The sequence below is a fragment of the Epinephelus fuscoguttatus genome, linkage group LG5 (genome assembly GCF_011397635.1).
Source record: "Epinephelus fuscoguttatus linkage group LG5, E.fuscoguttatus.final_Chr_v1".
In the NCBI taxonomy this organism is placed as follows: Eukaryota; Metazoa; Chordata; class Actinopteri; order Perciformes; family Serranidae; genus Epinephelus; species Epinephelus fuscoguttatus.
The window spans coordinates 26,762,594-26,778,940 of NC_064756.1; the positions used below are offsets into that span (position 1 = coordinate 26,762,594).

The 16,347-nt window shown below is 39.7% G+C and overlaps 1 protein-coding gene across 2 annotated transcripts in view; it reads right to left on the minus strand.

The window, feature by feature from the left end:
• Positions 1 to 14,177, minus strand: part of plch1 (phospholipase C, eta 1) — a 97,096-nt gene extending 82,919 nt beyond the window's left edge. For both annotated transcript variants that reach the window (XM_049576860.1, XM_049576858.1), the window contains exons 1-2: positions 13,989 to 14,177; positions 965 to 1,086 (exon numbers count right to left, since the gene is read on the minus strand). In XM_049576860.1, the coding sequence (XP_049432817.1) occupies positions 965 to 1,043 (79 nt within the window). In that variant the 5' untranslated portion in view covers positions 1,044 to 1,086; positions 13,989 to 14,177. The remainder of the gene's footprint in view (positions 1 to 964; positions 1,087 to 13,988) is intronic.
• Positions 14,178 to 16,347: the final 2,170 nt, after the last annotated feature.

Sequence of the window (16,347 nt, forward strand, 5' to 3'; positions counted from 1 at the left end):
GCGGATCTGTCAGCGTGCAGCCTGACTGCCTCGAAACTCATAAATCATAATCAGATTGATGTCTGCTTTAAAGTCAGCTTTAGGGAGAATGAAAAATGCAGTATTTGCTCTAGTTTATTAAATCATATCTGATACAACATACTCGCATAAACAGGTATGCATATATGTGTTGGGGTATTCAAGCTGACCCATGCAGATATTAAGCTAAATAAAACATCCTCTCATACATGCTGAATCATAAAAATATCAGAGAAAAAGAAAAGAGGAGTGTTGAGTGTCTCTGTTTGATATATTTGACTCCACTGTGTGAGTATTAATATGTATGAATCATGCATGAGTAGAAACATATAGCACTACAAATCAGGTGTTGCAGCCTATTAGTACACAGATGGTTTCATGCTATCCTGTGCAAATGAAGCTCTGGGCAGTTCTTCTTTGCTGTCTCACAATGAGTCAGTGGCTTGCAGCAGGTTTTGTGTTCCAGTAAACAGTGATTAGGTTTTATTTATGTCACACGACTGAATCTTGGCTGTGCTGTCTACAATATAAAAGGCTGAATACTTGAGGCCCAACAGTGGAGATAAGTCTCCCTCTACTGTTCATTCCCATGACATACAGCTATCAGAGAGACAATGTACTGTTCATAATATTCTGTCCTTTCTATTAATCTGTTGTGTGTGTCTGTGTGTAATTGTACATGCTACAAAGTGAGGACCAAGAGATGTATTTTAGCAACATAGTGAGGACATTTTTGCAAAGTGAGGACATTTTGGCCGGTCCTCACTTTTTCAAAGGTCTGTTCGAGGGTTAAGGCTTGGTTTTAGGGTTCAGGTTAGAATTAGGTTAGGTATTTAGTTGTGATGGTTTAGGTTAGGGTAAGAGGCTAGAGAATACATTATGTCAATGAGGGTCCTCACAAAGATGTAAGTATAAGAATGAGTGTTTGTGTGTGTGGGATATTCACCATGATAGGTGCTGTTGTCCGTCAGGAAGTGCCGGCGGTACTGTGGCTCTCCTTTCCTGTTCAACACCCAGGAGCTCATGGTGAGAGGAGGAGGGACGCAGGAAGGAGAACAACTGGATAACCTATGGAGGAGAAGAGACATTAGCCATGTTGTCCAAACACTTTACAGGAATCGATTGACTCCGAAAAGTAATTTAATTTAAATGAGTCACTATGATGGAAAATTGCTGAAAGTTGTCATAAATTGAGGATTCTCTTGTAGCGTTTACTAAAACCTGCATGTTAAATGTGCTACTAACTATGATTGACTATCTCTGCATGTATCAAAGATGTGTTTCACTGCTGGAAAGATATAAATAAAACAAGCTATCTGCAGTAAAAAGATCTAAACAGTTATGAAATTGTTGAAACATGACCAAAGAAAACAGAGAAAAAGGACTGTGGCATTCGCTTTTGCTCAAGAGGTAGAAAACCTACAACTACCAGAATGCACTCTATCACCAATAAACACTCCTCCTGGTGGGTAACATAATGGTGCGTTTATTTTGCACTCAGAGGTCGGAAATTCCCAGTTCCCAGTCGGAAGTTTAAACTCAAACACATCCTGAGATCGGATTTCCAACTTGGAAACTCGCAGCAACCACATCAACCCCAACTTATGTATTTAAGATGGTTGCTGGTCACATACATAGTGAGTAAACACTCTGCTAAAGTGCTGTTTATAGCAATTTTATCTTATTTGTTTTACATTAGGTCAGCCATACCCATAGTACTGTTCAATTTTTATCCATGGGCATGTTGCTATGCTGTCTGTATGTGCAAAATACCACATAGAGCATTGTTATCAACTGATATTGCTAACAGTGGCTACGGCGAGCCCAACGGTAGAACGGTAAGGGCGTCCATGTTTTTTTCCGACTTGTTCACCATTGTCAACTAGAATGCAAAAACTGTTGTCAACTCAGAGGTGATGCCATTCCCACTTCCGACTTCCGACCTCCGAGTACAAAACGAACGCAGCATAATGCGAGGTTAGCTGTTTTTCCACAGGAAACAATATGGCAGCCAGCTGGTAACAAACACTCCTTGAATTACAGTTACAGTTAAACATTTGAGGCAAGAAATAGGCAACGCATTAACACAAACTTGGTTTATATTTGATTAATACTGCCAACTCTTACCATTTGATTGGAGTTTGGTTTGCATTTGAGAAAGAGACAGAGAGGCAGGTCTCTCTATCTGCTTCTATACTCTTTGAGTCTGTGGTGGCAGGCATACGGAAATGTGGAAGTACAATCTCTCTGTATGGGAATTGATTCGAGAGATGAGCAGGGCAATCTGGAATTTTACTACAGTTCATTTACACGTGCAACCCATGCTTTCATGATACAAACTATCCCTTAACTTTAACTACAACAGGAGCTCAAGAAAATGTGGTGTCAGGACTTTATTATTAAGTTATGTGCAAAGAAGATTAACTATGCAACATGGGAGACACATCTCCAGAGTTATGTAACCAAAGTATAGAGGAAATTACAAAAAAACTTTCCCTCTACTGCAGCTGAAATTAATATTGTGACTCCACAGTTTGTGCGATTATGCTGAGTCAGAAATCCATCTGCAGTTATTCAGTCATTTGTATCTTGTTGGTTTGCAGCACAAGACAAGTGTTTTAATCATTGGTTTGTGCAGTTTTTCTTCGTCCATGTTTTGCTTTTATTTTGAAATTCCTTCTTGTGGTAGCAGCATTACCTGCTCTTCCACCCCTCACCATAGAGTATATATAGTTCAGATCTCTTCAACATGTCATTGAATTAAATGAAGACAGCTTGTAGTTATTTCGGCCTATTTGACTCTTTGCTGTCTTTACAACTGCACCATGAAAACACTCTCAGATCCTCCTTATCTATCGTCCTACCATTTCCCATCCCTCTATCCAGCTCTCTTTGTCCACCTTTTTGGCCCCTTTGAATTTCTGTATCTCTCTCCATGTGTTCTCATTCATCTTCCTCTTGTTTCTCCTCATCATTATTCCCGGATTCCCGATTTTCCACCACTTCCTCCTGATCACTTTTCATTCCTACCTCCCCTACTGCCAGTTTCACTGCTTAGTGTTTCCCCACCTGTTGCTTGTCTGTCTTTCTGTGATTTACTGCTTCCCACTATAAACACATTCTCTCTCACACACACACACACACACACACACACACTCAGAAGCTGTATAGATCTGAAGAGGCTCGGAGCCTCTGGGACAGTTATTGGGGTCTGGTGCCAGCTGACCCGAGGAGAGGTGACTGTCTGGTCGAACACATAGAGCACACGGGTCAACTATCTCTGAGGTGAAAGTACTTTCCTGTGACCTTGCCACCACCTCTTTTTAAATCACAGAAGCCTGTAATGTCTGTGGTGTTTATGGACAGAGACCCACTCATCCTGTTGATATGAGGGGGAAAGCCTTCTCTTACTTTGCCTCCTGAACTTGGAATAACCTGCAGAGCATAACACATCTTAAAAATCTACCCCCCTTAGAAAAACTGAGAGCCATGGTAAAAGTCTGTGTAACTGAGAATTCAACTGCTTTATCTGAGCTGGGTTTAGTCTCTCTCTTAACCATAAGAGAGCCAAAGGACTGTCAGTGATCTCTGCCAACATTACTATCTTTCAGAGACTATAGCAGGCTGAGTTTTGAAGCTAGGGGGTAAAGTAAGGCTCAAAAGTTGGGCTAAATTTTGGCAAGGAAAAAACATGCATGGCCAATTTCACAGGGATCCCATGACCTCTCACCTCAAGATATCTGACTGAAAATGGGTCCCAAGGGTACCCACAAGTCTCCCATGTATAGACACTTTATGGTAATCTCATACAGTTTGGGGCAAAAACCATGTGGTTTTTTGCATGCAGTACAAACATGTATCTGTCATGGTGCTGAGTAACCCCCATAGTGGCCTTTTCATTGTCATGGGTTAACCATTGTTTGAAACAGACATTGCTGTATATCATGAGCTATTATGACCTTCAGGATAATCAGAGCTGCATGAAACTTCACAACTACAAACTCCAGACCTGAGGCGATCAGAGGATGTATGGCTTTTATATGTATATTGACAATAAAAAGGTTTATAAGCCGTGCTAAGAACAGAAGTGCTCGCCATCCAATCGCCAAAAATAAATGCAATTCTTAATGAAATTTCAAAATGTTAAAAGTTTTTGATACTAAATCACACCATGGATTTTTCTCTGGTGTTATTCAAGTTCTTGGTGTCTTACTGTGATATTTTGGAGGCATTTTTGACTACTTTATTAGTTTTTGAGTGGTTAAAAATGTACCAAATCTATGGAACAAATGGTATCAACCCCCCAAAAATGCTGTAACATCTTACAAAACATAATTTAGCATCATATACTTCCATCAGAATGTTCTAAGCCCTTATAAACTCTAAACTGACCTGCTATCCCCCCTAAAGATCTCCTGTCCCTGGAAAAAAAGACAAAAGTGGGTCTATGGTATATTTTTTTAAAGGAAGAACATTTAAAAAGAAAGAAAAAAATAGAAAAGCGAAATAATAATAAAAAGTTTAGCAGAAATAAAAAGAAAAAAGATAAAAAAGGAAAAAAGAAATAATGAAATAAAAAATTGAAAAAAAAATAATCAGAATAGAGAATAGGAAGGAAAATAAATAAAAATAGTAAAAAAAAAACAATAGAAAGGAAAAAAAATAGGAAAAAGTGTGTGAGAATTCAATCAACATGGACAACTGTAATGTATTTTAGTTCCAGCTTGCTTCATAATGCAGAGAAGCTTCTTGCTGTAGTTCTAGATTAAAAAGGAAATGTTTAATATCTGTTTTTTTTAACAAGAGTAATATTTTAGTATTATTGCTTATATATTAAGTTGTACTCTGGTTAGTGCAAGGTTAGAGGGTGCAGGAAGTTCCAAGAAATAAAAAAGAAACACAAACATCCTGCAAAAACTACAACAAAACATAGAGGTTAAAAGATTTGCCTTCACAACAAGACATGGAGAAACACAATAATGAATGTGCTAAAAGAAAAACAGCAACAAAGAAAAGGAGAAAAGACCTTAGGACTGTCTTAGAGCAGATAATTCTGCTTATGCTATAATCAGCGCTCGCTGGTGCTTTGGGAGAGAAGCAAATACAGCTTTGACCTAATACCATAATTTTCTACTATACAACATTTGCAGTGTGTAAGGTTTGAAAGGTTTGTTGCCTTCATGTCATAAGCACAGAAAATCATCTGAAGCTTTTCTTCATATTCATTAAACTCTGCCTCACCTTGTGCCTGCAACGCCTCTTAGCTGCTCTAAACTCACCAAACAGCATGGCCCCTTGTGGCTTACTGCTTAATTACAGAATAATGTTTCTAAATTACTGTTTGTTTTCATAACAGAGTCCAAATTAGAGGTAGGAGCCGAGCAGAGGTAGATGACTGGAGACACTGTTTGAGCAGCTTAATGACACATCAGGTCTTGATACAACTAGATTACATAAATCCACCATAGACGCTGTAGTCACATGGCAAGAAGAAGTTTACCAGAATGTGCAAGCCAGTTAGCTTTACAGAATTACACAGCAAATACGATCAGAGATCAGACAGTGTCTATACTGCTAGTGAATCTTAAGTTAACATCTCATTCATACTGCATTGGTCTTTTTGTTTTTGGAATACTGTCACTAACATAACAAGCAAAATTGGAGATAATTAAATTCTACCAATGGAATTACTACATAGCCTATTACATTAAGTTTGCAGTAGCCAAGTGTGATTGTCCAACATTACCAACATTTTGGGAAATGACTGTTAAAAAATGAAGCCAGATGTCTAGTAGCTCATCAGCTCAGCATAGCATAGTGAAAACAGGGAGAAGCAGTTGGCCTTGTCCTGCCATAAGGTTGTCTCACGTAGCCAGACCTTTCTCCACAGCGCTGTACATGTCAGCGCTGTGGAGAAAGGTCTGGAAGTATGCATTATCACTCTGCTATAGAGGGGAAAAATGCTCTGACTTGTTTCTATTTCTTTAAACCAATCACAATGGTCTTGGGCTATACTAAGCCCTGGATGCAGTGACGGCGTCCTTGCAAAATAGAGTTGGGGGTGAACTTGTTTTGATGGAGCACATGCACATGGGGAGGTGAGTACTGCCATTAAAATGGCTCCGTATGTCAACAATGTGATTCAACTTTTAGTGATAACAAAGCTTAAAGATAATTTGATAATCACCCTAGAGGAGAGGTGTGACTATACTTAAGCTCTGGAGGAGCTCATTGGACCCGTTAAAACCACAGACAATTTGCTGGCTGTATGTGGCTCTAGCAGAACATAATTACAACAATATAACAGAGGCTCGTGTAAAGTGGAACACATTGGTACATTAGTGAAGTTATTGTCAATGGCACATGCTGCTGCCTCAGTTAAAGATGTGGCGAATCAACTCCGACTGGCTGTGTCAGAAAACGCAATACAGGGCATGAGAGTCCCACAAGACGGAGTCTGGGCTTTTCTGAGGTGCGTTCACCAGTTGTTTTATACAGTGTAGCTCTTTTCAAGAATTCACCTCAGCTACAAAGAAGCAATGCCTTATTTTTCAATCTAGGATCTTCGTCAAAATTTGCCATTGTCAGCGTGTAGGTTGTTAGCTTGGAGGTTGATGTTGTTTCCCGTAGAAATGGAGATTTCTATTTCTATCACAGATAGCGGAAGGCAATGAAAATGTCAGCCTACATGGGTGGGCCAATGGCAGGCTTATAACTACAGTCTATTTCAGTCAGTCAGACTAGTCATACGGTCACAATATTCACCTACAAGAAACCCAAAAGTTCACTAACTACAAAACAATTCTTATTTGCTTAATTAGTACAAAACCTGAAGTGTTATTTGCTGGACTATTTCTTGGCTGGGAGCAGTGGCGGCCTGGGGTCTCGTCGTTTTTGTGAGGTTGCCAGGCAACCACCGAAGACTGGTTTTGTACAGATTAAACAAACAAGATATAAAGTGTTTGTTAGTGAGCTTTAGAGTTGCTGGTACATGGATTTTGTTCATATTTGCCTCACAAACAGAGTGGTATTTATCTTGTCATCTAACTTTTGACAAAAAGCGAATGACATTGTTTGAAAAAATGTCAAACTACTCCTTTAATAATAACAACAGGTTAATAAAATGTGGTTAACATATGGTTTATAAACTAAACCAGTACAAACCAAGAGTGTGTCAGTGTATGTAAAGTGAGTCAGTAAAATGACTCTGCCCATCATGTGTAACACGAGTAGCCTTCTCATTTGAAGGCCCAAAGCTCAGGGGAATACAGTCTGCTCTTTCCTGTCTCTCAGGCCACTGGGAGAGAAGGCAACTTAAAAAATGAATATTTCACTGTCAGACTGCCTGATGAGCCACTTCATCTCAGGGCCTGGCAGGAAGTAGGTCGAGGATGCCCCCAAGTTAGATGTTTTGTTGTAGTAGATATTAGAATCAAACAGAAGTAATACAATCTGAAACATGTGGATGCAGCATTTTATTACTTCCGCTTTCCCTGTCTGCCCTGCACGTAAGACACACATATTATCTGACAGCAATCATTTAAGGTTAATACAGGCTGTGGAAGTTGATTCAGTGCTAATACAGCAGATTCTAGTTCTTATCTTAATAATTAGTGGCAGTATCTATTGCACCCTTTGACTGTGGGGTACTTTTGAGTCTTTCAGATATTATCATAATAACACCTGACAGCAGGCCTTTGGTGCTGCAATTGAATTCTTTTTAATAAGAAGCAAAGATATGAGACGGATGTAGGGCTGGACAATATGGCCAAAAATATAAACTTTGATTTTTTTTTCAAGACTAAAACATAATGATGATATATTTTAGGTCTGTGCAAGACAGTTGAGTAGGTATTTAAGTAAACTGTACTGACTATTAAATAAATTGCCCAGTCCTATGGATGAGATGTCCAGTTCTTAAAGTTAGCACGGAAGTACCTTTTTTAGAAACAGCTTAACAAATCCAAGAACAATGTAGCTATAATTTATTTACACAGCTATAGTGTTATTCTAAATGTAACCTTGGCCCTTAACTGTCTGCTAAAGTGTAGGCTTGTTGGTCATTTGTGCGTTTGCCTGACTGCTCATTTATTGGCCTCATCATACTTTAGCAATTTCTCCACACTTCCAGATCTCAGCATCCAACATGGTTGGTGCAATGTTATCATAACTGATGGAAGTTACAGCCAAAACTATGAGTAAAAGACCCAAGTTGTAAAAGGGGCCATGTCCACCAAAGCATATTTTTTAATATATATTTTGTAATGCTTTGCAACACATATTTACAGCGCACAACAAACGCCATGCTACTAACACTGGCAGCACACCTGAGCGCTGAGCGTAACTTCAGTGCTGAGCACTGGTGGTTGGGCACTGTATTCAAATGGAGCTTGTGAGCTCATCTTTCTCACAAGGAAGTTCATGAATCAAACTCTTGAACTCTGAGCTCTCAGAAAGCTTTCACTTATACGCATTTCGGAATACCATAACAGGAGAGCATTCATGTGGACTCTTCTCATGAACACCACTAACTTATAAATAAGGGCTCCAAAGGGTTCCTTCCGGAAGGACCAAGGTTTTACCAAGAACCATTTGCTTCAGAGGAACCCTTTTTGAAGATAGAGTTTTTCAAAGATTGTTGAGAGCATTGGTGTTAAGAGATCCTCAATCTCAGATAATTAAAATGTTTACCCATGTTTCAAATGGTATATTTCAATGTAGCTGTATCTGGAATACTCTTAATCAATTCATTTAACTTGTGTTCTGCCATGGCTAATATGTTTACCATCATTTCATGGCATTCAGTACCACATGGTCTGCAGAAATGGTAGTGGTGATTTCAAAAAATCTCTACCTCATAAAAACATAACTAAGTGTTGTAGGTTGCAGTGGATCACATCAGCCCCGGATCTTTAGGACAACAATTAAATCCAGAGTTGCTGGATGTGGCTCCCTTAGCCCCAGATTAAAACCACCATTAGTGGGAGAGAGGTCTATGGGTAATATAATCAGTTACTATTTTAGAGTCCTCTGGGTGTGTTCTAGATGAAACCCTTGGAATATAAAAGGGTTTTCAGTCCCCTTGGTGGGCTCTCGTTAGAACCCTTAAAAGGTTGAACTGTCCTGGATAAAACTTGCAAAGAAGGTTCTGGGTGGGACCATTTCACCATTGAGAGGTACTCTGTAAAACCTCTCATAGTGGGGCTTGGATGGAACCATACACAGATGGTTCTAGGTTGAACCCTTTGAAAAGGTTCCAGGTGTAATGTTTATAAAAGATACTACCAGGAACCAAAAGGGTTTCCTCCAAAGGGGAGAAGCTAAAGACCCTTATGTGTCTAGTTAGCACCTTTATTTCAAAGAGTGCACAATTCATCTTTATGGGGCTGTTTAGTATTCATGGCACAAATCACCCCTCATATACAGCATGCCCCTATTTATGTAACAAAGGCCCTCTTATGACACACAGACACAAAGACAGCAGCATCTGTCAGCCCATATTGACACATGCCAAAGAGCACTCTATTTAGACATGAATAATGAGATATGCTGTGGTTGTTCTGTTTTTAAGTGACCAGCTGCCATAAATGCTAAGTGATTATTAACTATGATTCAATTATTTTTTTTTAATCTGCAACTGTCTCAGTGGTTATGACTTTCTGTAAGGCAAAGGCACACGCAACACAGTTATGTTGCTCCCTACATGTCTCCCTTCACTACCAGTCAGCTGGGATGGAGGAGTCAATGAGTAGCTTGTAATTGCTTGTTAAACAGTTAATAGAACAGAGAGTAAACAGTCTTGGTATGTTGATGGCTGGACAGATACTTTGTCAAACAGTGCTCCTTAACTTAACCCATTTAAAGTATAGGAGTGTAGGAGTGTAGGGGACTAATGGTAAGAAGCATTTTAATTCATGTTCATTAATTTGTGTATGAATATTGTCATTCTGCAATACATTGTTAGACAATGGGAAAAGCTTTCTATAAAATTAACTTTGTGTTTCACTGGGGCTTAACGGTGGTCATTCACTGCCTTTCTCACAGACTCACACTCTCAGGGGTCATGTTAAATATCTGTAGTGGTGCACCTCTACAATTTTAATTCCTGCTAACAATTAATCTGACTAAATAATCGTCTTACTGTCACTTTCTGGACTCGGATATTCTATTTTTTATACTTCAGATATCACATTTTTACTCAGGTCAAAGATAATCTACATGGAATATCACCATGTTCAAAACTTGCAAATTGCTTAATTGGTCTAACCAACAGTTCAAAAGCCAAAGATGGTCAATTTATAATTATATATAACCAAAAAAAAAGCTGCAAATCTTCATATTTGAGAAGCTGGAACAAAAAAAAATTTGAACATTTTTGCTTGGAAACTGTATTAAGATTAATTAACTAATCCTTTTACCTCTACAAAACACCTAATATACATTTTCATGAGGCTCCAGAGGAAGGAAGAGGAAGTTGTAACATCTTAATTGTCCAGCCTGTGCTGTTTCAGTCTTTGACCTGATAAGGAGACAGAGTGGACCTTGAGGCACTAAGGTTACTGAGGGGTCAAAGTTGTTACAAAGGGGCAGTGAGGCTATCTGAGATGGTCAACAGACGCTGTACTAACATCAAGGTGTGTAAAAGAAATAAACTCAAGAACCTGCTCTGCAAAAGTGCTGCATGTCCAAACTGAACTGGCAAATGTTCAGTCTAGATTTAAATGTAGAGACGTCCCAGAAAAATAGGGTAAAACCTTTGACTAATAGATATCATCATTAAACTTCCCCCAGTTGATTACTTACAACAAGTTTTCAGAAATGGCATGTTGAAATATGTGTTTTTACATACATTTCTAGAACAGATATCTGAACAAAGTTGCCATTCATTTTGTTGCCATATTAAAACTCAAAGGTTTTAAAGGGAAGACATTTTAGATATCTCTTTTAATTACTCAATAAATCAGCAAACACTGTCAACAGCCATAAAAAATACTTTTGCCATGTTTTTAGGAATAAAATCTCATATAAATCAGGCTATGAATAATATATGAACAAACCCCTCAGTAAAAAACCTTCAGAATATTGATAGGAATAAAGCTTAAGTTAAGTTAAGTTTGGTGTTGTGCTACTGGGTTGGAGAATTTTCCAGTTGATTACTTACATTAAGACATTATTTTTTTGTATTAGCCTACAATGTTTTTTACATTTTATGTTTAAATATGCAAATGAGGCATTATCTATTTAAATATGCACATTTTGCATTATTTCCAGAACTACTGTCTCCCCATATGGTCCCTCACCACAAAGGAAACCAGTGAACCGATAGCAAGACTATACAACAGAGCTTACAAGATCCATGGTAACCTCCCCCCTTGGACTCATCACTGCACCGCACTCTCAAACTGTAACAAAATGCCTTGACTTTTCAAAACTACACAAATAATCTAGCCATTAAATGCTATTTTCAGATCCTACACTTACTGCTCTACTTCCAACAACAACAACACAAGACAGCAACACATGACTGCACTAATTCCTGTACCACCTTACAAAAACAATTATGGTCAGAGATCATTTTGTCACACTTATACTAAGATCTGGAACGAGATCCCACACTACATTAAAGCAATAACCTTGATTACACAATTCAGACAAACGTATTAACACTATCTGATGGAAGGACATACCTGCAACCACTGATTTAAATCCCATTTTACTCACTCCACTTCAGTCCGCTACTCTGCAATGTCCATGTAGCTGCCGATGTTTTGTTGTTTTGCATCTGTTGATTGTTTATGTCTTGATTCTGTACTGTAATGTGTTTTTGTTGCATAACAGGAACCTGCTGAAAACCAGTTTTTGACTGAGTCAGGCCAGTTTTAACTGTAACACACAAGGTTACTTTTAGTTCCTTTCCTGTATAAATAAAGAAAATTAAATGAAAGTAAGTTAAACTTAAAATAAACGTTTTCTTTCCACTTTCTGACAGAAGACATTTTATTGACGCAAAATAGACTAAAATCTCAAAATTGTCCAGTGCACATGCAGTGTCTCCCCTCAAATGAAACAACTAAGATAAGGGGTGAGAAGTGAATCATAAAGTGTCAAAATATGTTCTTGTATGCTCTGAAATTTTCTTTTAAGTCAAATAGATGTCATTGATTCGACAATTTGTAAACATTCATTCATTTCAGGTGAAAACCCTGTCCCCAGAGCCAGAATATCAAGTATGTGTGTTGGAAACTTTAAGAGCTCAATCTTATTTTAGCTCTCATATATGCTGCTCTGTGCACGTGTGCGTGGTAGAACGTGTCTGTGTGTGTGGTGGGGTCGTCTTGCTTTACGGTGAATTTGAGGGGTGGGTAAGGTCATGAGTCAAACCTACAGATCTATTTCCAGCAGATACACCCCCTCATCTCTCCCTACGCTTCCTATCCTTTACTTTTACTCTCAGGTTGTAGACTCAAACTGTCTGCTTAATGTCCTCAGTGACAAGAGAGAGCTGTTCATTTTCTGCAGGAGCGAGTGCAGAGTTGATAACACATCAGCTTGCACTAAGGGAGTCCAACACGTAGACAGTTTCCCATTTCGGTTTGTAAATGGATATGACACCTCTGACTTAGAGTTGCACGAAGTGACAGCTTGCTCCGTGCTTGCTTTTATATTTCTGTCTTTTACCTGCACAATAATCCTCTCTCTCTCTCACACACACACACACACACTGTCCCAAAGTGTTCCTCCCTTCCTTTCCACCAAAAAACTTCAATTATTCATGAGTGATCACAGCACCCACAAAGAGTCATGTTCCCACTCCTACAACCCTACACCAGCAAGCCGATACACTGCTCACAATACTCCAAGTCACATAATAACAAGGGAGTCACTTTACGGTTGATGCATTCCTTCACACACACACACACACACACACACACACACACACACACGCACACACAGCATCTATGTGGGTGTGTGATGAAAAAGCTGCTCACTGTTATAGTTGCTTACCAGTGTTTATTGTGACAGCAGGTGAAGTTTGGAGCAAAAAAAAATCTATTAACACCTGCAAACTGCACATAAAGAGCTGACAGAGTTTGGATCTTATAGGCCTATAAGCCTGTATCAATTTACACACATGCTTCACCAACTCTGCCTGACAAAGACACTCCTTGTGTCAGATATTGACAACGCAGGTTCATCGGGCCGGAGAGCAAAGATGCAGAGATGTGCTTTTCAGGGTACATTTCAGTGTGTGTCACCCCGGCTCTCTGTCTCTTTAAATCTCTTTGTCTTTCACACCCGGGCAGCTCCACACAACCACTCAAATCAAATCAAAAAAATCCCCAAGGACCCTGCTCTCGGACGGGGGAGTGCCCCATCTCTTTCTCTCCTCGATGGCTACCGGCTGAGTGTAATAAAGGCCTTTGTTATGCTGCCCTGCTGCAAATCTCTGTTGTTGAAGCACAATGAGAAGGAGCAACAAACTGTGAGACACATGCAGCAGAAAATGCTTTATCAGTCACACACACATGAATTACTGACTCTAGTAGGAAACAAGCCAAAATGCATGAGAACAATATGTGAGTTCATCAGCTTAAGGAGTTTGTGGCTGTCAACATGATTCAAGAATTAAAAAAGGATCTGTGCCTGACTGCATGTGGCTTACCTGGTACAGTAAAGATAAGGATTGAAATGTCATGAATTTCTACATTACATAGCCTGTGTCCAGGCACACAGCTTGAGCAGGTGCACATCTGCATGGTTACTGTATACAGTATCCTACCAACAGTAAATTTAAAGTGACAGCTTACTGTAGGCACATTGTCACAGTCAGAGAAGTGCGCAGATAAGTTCCAGGAAGCAGGCTTTTAAAGTAAGGAAAATGCACCTTGTGTGATATAATGTCATGCTGTTTTTTTGTAAAAGAAAAAAAAAAGTTCATGAATCACATCAGACATCATGTGCTTACTTACTTCTGTCAGCTCACTTTCAGATTTTGAAACCAGCTTCCTCACAAAAGCTTTCCACTTTCACCGGAGCAGTAGTCCTTCAGGCTCTGAGCTTCCATGACACAGGGCACACATGTAGCAGAAGTGAGTGATAGTCCCAGCGGTGTGGTTTCAGGCAGAGAGAGTGTCCTCACAACTTCACTGGTTGTAGACAAGTACCCACCACTACATCAAGCCGCTGGTGCCTTTTCAAATGACTACTACTGGTGTGGGACCAGTGGCTTTGGGAAAACCTGGAGTGGATTTCAGAGTGGACTACTTTGCCACAAGAGAGGAGTTACTCATTCATTCAATCTTTCCATTCAACATTAGGAACAAAAAAAGAAAGGAAGACTAATTAAATTATTGTTTATCAAAATTTAGGCACACTGACACAAACATTATTGTGGCAATACCCTTATTTTTCTGTCTTTTAATCAAGGCCGTAGCCATGAATTCAACACTGGGGGGGAACAAATCTGCATGTAGGTCTGGGGGGTCCCCTTTTCTAGAAAAAAAAATCAAAATTTGAAAACTTATTTATTACAAGAAAGACAGCTGTACAGTAAACGACACGATTATGCAATAAATAAACACGCAAAACTGCAGAACACTGTAACTTCAGCACGTTCTCATCCCAAAGTCATGAAATACCAACGCTTGGTCAGTGATTTAGAAGTCTGACACCTGACACCTTAAGCCACCATTCACGGTGATATGATACATGGCGGGGCGTCGTCAGTGTGTGACGCGGCAGGATGTAACTTTTCACTGTGTTATGATACACAGCCAGTTGACTGGACGGCACGTGTCACGGCAGGATGATGCGCAGCTGGATGGCATCAGGTTAAAATGCTGTTGGTAACGATATGATATAAGGAGCTGAAAAGTCCCTATAGGGTGGGTGGATCCAACAAACCATGGGGCCAAGTGTTCACTTCCTGTATGAATGAGGAGCCAAACCATGATGTTTTTATTTAAACATAACTACGTGCTTTCGTTGCTTAAATCTATCCATGCTTTCGTTGATGTCACGGCATTAGTAGCGGCGTCCTGGTATGTCAACAGCAGATGCAGATGGATACATAGCACGTAACGCGTAGACGTGAAAGGCCACTGACAAAGCAGCGATATGTGACAACTTGTTAAGTTTTATTTATAATTATGATCACATTTAATGATTATTTTGGGCAGTGGCATGTGGTTGCCTGTTGGTATATTTAAATAGTAACCTAACCCTAACCCCCCCACCCCACATATATATTAGAATCACTGCCTTGTTTTAATTGGATGAACTGTGAATTTTACTGTCCTACCATCCTGTACTTTCAGCAGTAATCATTTTGCAAAGTAGCGAAATGAGAAGAAGCAAGTGGTCCTATATCCTCCTTAAAAGTTTCAACAAATTTCTAACTTTTCAAATGATCTTTTTGCTCCTTTGAATCATTATATAACTAGGCTACTTGCACATTAAATCTGAACAACTGGTGAGTGATGTATTATGCAGTATGGCAGGTGAGCATGCAGCCTGTGTTGATCATTAATTATCATTAATTGCACCAGAGAAATTCCTACTTGCACAAATATTAAATCATAATCTAAGATAAGATGAAGCCAAACTAAATATTACAACCCCATCTTAGACTTTTAACCTCTTCAATGGACGTGACTAATTCTCTGTGATCGCCAGCTTCAGTAACTTCACTCTGCTTTGCTCTCCCCCTGTTGTCTGTCTGAGCCGTGGTTTCCCTCCCACTCCTCCCTCAGTGACAGTTCAAAGTCTGGCAGCAACAGCCATCAGCCTGAAATGCACCTTACAATTTAAACCGGCCCACCAATCACGAGCCTCTCCGGCCGTAACAGTCGCTAGTAACATTTGCACAACAAAAGGGAGCTGATTCATCGACCGCCTCCCCCCCTTTCCTTCACTCCCTTTCCCTTGACTCCTCCTCTGCAGCCTTTGTGTTCGGACCCAAAATCCCCTTCTACCCATGCAACCCTCCTCCCCTTTGCACTAATCTCCTTGAGCCCATTGGATTGACTGCTCCACCGCTACCTCTCACTGCACCGAGACCCCCTCACCCTGCACCCCACAGGACACACATCACAGTCTAGCTTCATCTGCAGGCTCCACTCCTGCTCCTCTTATGTGCATGGATATAACATGGATAACAACCACAGCACAAGGAAGCACAGGGTGTAATTTTGGCAGTGGACTTTGTACTGCAAACAATAATGACAATCACATGAGCGTAATCATGGACACACAGGAAATTTGCTTTGTGGTTTATGCTTCAGGATTATTTGCATCCAACATGAACAGATAGAAATCATAATGTATTCA